General features: G+C 29.5%; 1 protein-coding gene across 1 annotated transcript; it reads left to right on the plus strand.

The window, feature by feature from the left end:
- Window positions 1-1,569: 1,569 nt before the first annotated feature.
- LOC148235400 (dynein regulatory complex protein 8-like) lies at window positions 1,570-2,563 on the plus strand. Its single transcript, XM_088186945.1, has 5 exons — window positions 1,570-1,908; window positions 1,979-2,102; window positions 2,167-2,293; window positions 2,352-2,435; window positions 2,516-2,563. The coding sequence occupies exons 1-5, from the start codon at window positions 1,707-1,709 to the stop codon at window positions 2,561-2,563; spliced, it is 585 nt and encodes a 194-aa protein (XP_088043071.1). The 5' UTR covers window positions 1,570-1,706.
- Window positions 2,564-6,383: the final 3,820 nt, after the last annotated feature.

Raw genomic sequence — 6,383 nt, forward strand, 5'->3', positions numbered from 1 at the left:
CCCACTCTGTACTGTTATGTTGCAAGCCAAGAGCTGTCAACAGACCTTCTGTGTCTCGACAGTAACGTAGCGTGTCTTCCATTACAAAATAAGGAACTAAGAGATTATGCCGAATTCTAAAGTGAGTAATTTTGGTATCCTTGTCAAGAAGAGTCCACTATTGCAATCGCGAACCTAGCTTTGCCAAAATTAGGTCAAGTACCTGATTATTAACGTTACTTTAATTTCTCTCTGAGAAATTAAAGTAACTCTGAAAAGAGACTCTGTAAACGTAGACGCCTCCGTGAGTACTTCGGGCTCCGATTTTTCGTTATTCTCTTCTGATGAAGTTCCCTCTAATTGAAAATTTTATGGAGGTTTGGGAATGTGATGTGCTTGATATGTTTGTCATGAAACAATTAAGGTACACACATTTTGTAAAAATTAAAGTCTCACAAAAATCTGACGTGCTAGAACTAATTTTTATTGGAATCAGCTATTTACGTTAAAAGGACAAAAATTGTGTCGACCAGCGGTAATTCAATATATCTTTTTATTATTGTTTTTCTTAAAAATATTTTTAGAGAAATTTTATAACAATATCTCGGTTATTGCGTGTTAAGTAAATTCGTTTACTATCTGAAACCCAAGATTCGGACGAAGAATATAAATAAAGCAGTGACGAATCGGAAGATTATGATAATGTGAGTATCAATTTGTACCACAGCGATACCTTGAGCGAAGAAAACCTATCTAGAGGCTATAAAGTATTAACAGCTGCACCTAGTAATAACAACACTCATCCTCTATCAAAAGATCATAGCATGTGGTACTGCTCACCTCAAACTTTTGGAAGGACTCCTCCAGATAATATTATTTATTTAATTATTTAGATTAAATTAAGACCATCGTGCCTAACAGGTTACCACAATGCGCCACGATAATCGAAAACAAAACAATTTAAAGTTCCATCAACAAAATAATTTTACCACCTGACACCACGATTGAGGATCCAGTAGACGTTTTTCGCTTACTTTTTCCTGATGATTTATTAGCAATAATAACGGTCATGACAAATAAAAAGGCAATTAGAGTGTACATAGAAAAGCAATACAAAAATCATAGGAAACTAGTCGATGAAATAGCGCAGCACAAAAAATCGTAAAAAGTAGACACAGGTGATCGCCTATATAGCCTGTATAGCAAAATACATCATTTAATGATTACTTACATATAAAGAGCCCTGAATTCATGAATAGAATTGTCATTTAGGCTTGTTTTTTTTATAAGTTTTTTCGCTGCCGTTTTTCATATCTACAAACATCCGTAACAGCTCATATATTATCACTGATGTGCGTATGAAAATAAACTAAAATTAAAGTGAGAAAATATAATTAGGTATATACAAAAAATATTATTTATTTATTATGCTTTATTTACCTCCAATAAATATACACAACTGTATTACAAATTATATATTTTTTATAGTTTCAATGTGAATTTACAAAATTTTGGCGGAACTAATCAATATTATCATATGATTTTTCATTATAATTATTGACATTGTCACTATGACAACATCTACGTCAATACATTATAATCGCTATTAAAATAACAATCGTTGATAATCAATACATTGGTTACCAAGTAAACAAATTTGAGGTATAGTTCACGACAGCCGCTATTTCCTGTTAAAATACATAATTGCACAGTAAAATCAATACAAAATGTCAAGAGATACGATGAAAAGTAAGGTAATATGCTATTTCACAATTAAATATCCACGTGTCTTAATTTATTTATCTATTTTTTTAGTAATACCAAACAACGATTTGGAGAAGAAAATTGTGGACGCATTTGAAGTATTCGATCATACTGGTAAACAAATTGTTGATGTGCGTGAAATTGGTACTATTTTACGGTCATTAGGTAATTGAAATGAAAAATAAAATTAAAATTATATAATATATGCTAAAGATTGTTATTTTAATACGAAAAGGATGTTGTCCGTCTGAAGCTGAAATACAAGAAGTACTTCTGGACACTGAGGATAAAGAAGCCACAGGCACAGTGCATTTATCAAATTTTCTACCATACATGTGTCAGAAAATATCTGAACAAAGGTTTGTGAGTGTTTATTTTTTTATACGGTTTTATAAATATTTAATACATAATATATTTTTATAGATTTTATCCCGCCGATGCCGAGACTCTATTAGCTGCATTTAAAATATTAGATGAGGAAAATAGGGGGTATATTACCAAAGAAAAAATTACAAAACTTATTATGGAAGAAGGAGAACAATTTACACAGGTAACCTAATTTAAATAAGTATTTTATACGATAATGATATTTTTTCTATAAAATATAGGAAGAATATGACGAGATGATGCAATCTGCTATCGATTCTTCTACTGATACTATTCCATATGAACTTTATATAAATCAGATTATGGTAAGCATATAAGCATTAAGCGTCTTTTTAATATGTTTAGTATGTGCTTCAATTATCCACATATATTTTAATGTTTACAGGTAGATAATTATCTACAAGAAAGTAAGATAATAACAACAGAAAAATAAAAAAATATATGGTATATTAATATAAAAATTGTGTTTTTATTAAATATTAATTAAATTACAACTACATTTATGTACCTAAATATCATGTTTAGTATATTTAAACGTTATTTAGTTGTCTTATCTGATATATGTCCAACTGAATACTCAATTGTTAAGTTTATGCTGTAATATACTGTTGAGTGTATAATATATACATGCTTGCGAATTTCGCGATAGGAAATACAATTAACAAACAGTCAAATTTCGTCTTAAGATGCCAAATTTATAACCAATTAACCGTCTGACTATTTATGCATATTAACCCTTTTAAAGCGCCCCAAGCAAAAACTAAATTTGCCCCCCCACCTATTAATACTTTATTAACTCATTACATGAGCTTAAAAATATAATTCAAATTAAAGAAATCTAATATTATATTTGACATGATACTCTTTTTTGTGTTTTTTTTTTTCGTTGAGATTTTTTATGTATGAAATAATCTAAAGAGTACACAGTAGGGTGTATTAAAAAACTAATCTCCTTGGTTAAACTCGCAATGAGAAATGACAAGTAAGAGTACAAAATGATCTATCAAAAAACTTACAGTCTACAGCCCACGACAGGGCGATGCTCTAGCGTGCAATCTGTTCAACATTGTCTTAGAAAAAGTAATACAATATGCCAAACTAGATATAACCGGCAGTGTGTATAATAAATCTGCTTTATATGCGGAAAATTTAAATTTAAACGCATATAAAGCAGATATCACAGTGCTGCAAGAGATACGGTAGGTTGGCATTGGCATCTTAGAAAGTAAAGATGGCAACCTATATCATAGCTGTCATCTGAAAAATCATATTTAATATTTGTAACTGGATTCCTAGTGCCAAAGGGGGCTAAACGTCTAGTAATATATTTTGTAGCTATAAGCCATAGATTATGGCGTATTAGAATAAGGGGTTAATACAGCCTTAAATGTGCACATGCACATACGGAAGACGAAAACTAAGAAGAAAATGAACAATTTTATGATGTCTTGGACAAAACTTATGACAAATACCCCAGACATGATATCAAAATTATACTTGGGGATATGAACGCCAAACTGGGTAAGGAACAATTTGCCCAACCAAAAATAGCCAAACACAGTTTACATAATATCAGTAGCGACAACGGTATCAGGTTAATTAATTTCCCCGCATCACATAATATGGCAATTAAAAGAACCTTGCTCTAACACAGAATATTACATAAAATAATAAATACGTGTAACCAAATTGAGATAGATTATGTTCTAATATCGGTCAAAAGTCAAGCAAAAGACAGAGATGGGTGAAAAACAATTATTGCTGCGGTCAAGGCTCACACAAGACGTCTTGTAATATTTTGATTTTAACTAACGTACGTGGTTGAATACATTGGGCCCACCCCTAGATCCTGCTAGTTATATATATATACATATGTATATATTTTTTGTGAGGAGAAAATCTTCAAAAAGATAAAACGACTAACTTAAATAAATAAATAATAACATCAATTCTTGATTTATATATTGTTTTATTTAAAAGCCTCACAACTGTTTTTTATGGATTTGACAGTGATTTGTATATTTATTGTATAATTCTAATTACTGTTTATAATACTAAATTTTACAATAAATTCAATTTTAATAAGAGCTATTAGTAGTTGGGCTATTTGATTTATTTAACTAGAAAGTAAATTATTTTATTTAAAATTAATATTATATATAGCGTTAAAGTTAGCGCTTACAAAGTTAGCTCACACTCGTTAGCTTCCTACTGTCAGAATTTTTACGACAGTGGCGCGGTTTGTTTACGCCGCGGTCGGCGGCGCGAGAGACAACGTCTGAGACCTCGACATGTCTCCGGTACAATGCCGTTTCTTTCTTCCCAACACTGATTCACCTCCTAAGCGATTCACGTGCGCAACTATTGACGATCAAATCCTGCCTCTTGACATAATTAATCGCGCCAAAACGATCTGTTTATATTTAGTTACACACTTCAGAACCTCTAATTGCGCACAACTTTCTCAATCAATCACCAATAGATATAAAATCACAAAAATGCATCACCTGTCCTCCGATTGATCCCGTTTTACACTTTTAGGTGTCTCCGTTTTGTCTGGTTTATATTGTCTCAGTAGAGTATTTATGTTTGTTTTTAGTTTGAGTGGCTTATGTTTTTTGAAATGTAATGATTTAGTATTGTTTGCGTTTTATTTGATCACAGCTTACTTTCGATTTATTCGCACAGGTTACGTTTACATCTATACGTACACGACGTAATGGAACGTTAGTCGGCCGACTACCGTTTCCCAGTTTAAAATATTGATTGAAAGTCAGATTTCGTGTATTATACAATTACAAACATGAAGTGGTAGATTACACTATAATAAAGATTATAATTATAATGTTATAATGCACCTTTACATGAAAAGTATTATGTAAATGACTTTTTTATTGTTTGAAATTTGTTTTTCATCAGATATTTTTGTAGAGATTCAACATTTTTGAGACTGTTATAATTAAAGTTGCTAACTTACATGAAACACTAGCAATTTTTTAAAAATCCATGTAAATATGTATAAGTTTTTTTATCGTATCATATGACAGTACATATATTTAAATAGAATATGGAATATGGTAGTAATTCATTTATCCCTACATGTATTTCAGTTTCATGATTAAAACTAAATCCTACATACGAAATGTGAGAAAAATACATATAGGATTTACTGTTTCGGTGATAGCCTTTAAATTTTTAAAAGTTTTTTGTGAATACTAAAGTTTTATTTTAAAAATAAATAATTTTATTAGCTAACTAAAATAGCTATATTTTACTATGGTCCTTAACTTTTTTTCATTTTCATTTAAATATGTTTATATTTCTTGTAATACTTAAGGGTTAAAAAATATAAATAAATATTTTTAATTTTTAAAATAACTTCAAAAGATCAACTATTTTATTACATAACTTTAATTGATAATATATAAGTATCACGTTGTTCCATAAGTCGGTGCACATTTTGTCTACTACATTTATGTAGTCAGATTTCACTGACTTCAACGTCAACACTGATTGTCCTTTATTTCGGTCAATTTGAAAAGGGCATTTTTAGGTAAGAAACACTGTAATTGCCGAAATTCCAGAAATTACTCATATTTCCATTATTTTTTGTGTACCTTCTTAATTGTAATTATGTATTGATTTTTTTTCTTTTTTAAATCAATACGAATTATGTTTTGTCCAAAGTAATTTATTATGGTTTTAGTCTTTTCGGTAGCGGGTATAATTAAAATTAATGATTGAAATATTCAATGCCCTAGTATATTTAAAATTATGAACCTGTATATATTAATCAAACTGTATTTTTTTATTCTTCATAACCTTACGAATATTAAAATATTTTATCGTTTATTATTCGATATTCAAATACTTAAAAATAACGAATATTTGGAAACTCTAATAAGAAGAAAATGTAATAGTATTTACAGAAAATTTTAATTTATAAGTAATTAAATTTGTCATAAAATTAACGACGTGTCAAAAAAGTCGAGAATTATTTTTGAATTTGATAGACGTTTTGTAAATTGCCAAATATTGGAACAATAGAGATGGTTTTTATGTTTAATTTTCTTTAAATAAAATGGCAACGTATGAGTAAAATATAAAAAATTGGGCTGCGCGGCTCAATGCAAATCTGAATCTTTTAAGAAATAGCAAATCATTAATGAACATATTATAAGCCTTTGTGACCAATTAACTCTTGAGATATATACAACATATCCTGAATTTTATTCTGTATGGCAAAACTAAAT

The sequence above is a fragment of the Plectrocnemia conspersa genome, unplaced genomic scaffold, assembly GCF_051122295.1.
Source record: "Plectrocnemia conspersa isolate PC_06_02 unplaced genomic scaffold, ASM5112229v1 ptg000005l, whole genome shotgun sequence".
NCBI lineage: Eukaryota > Metazoa > Arthropoda > Insecta > Trichoptera > Polycentropodidae > Plectrocnemia > Plectrocnemia conspersa.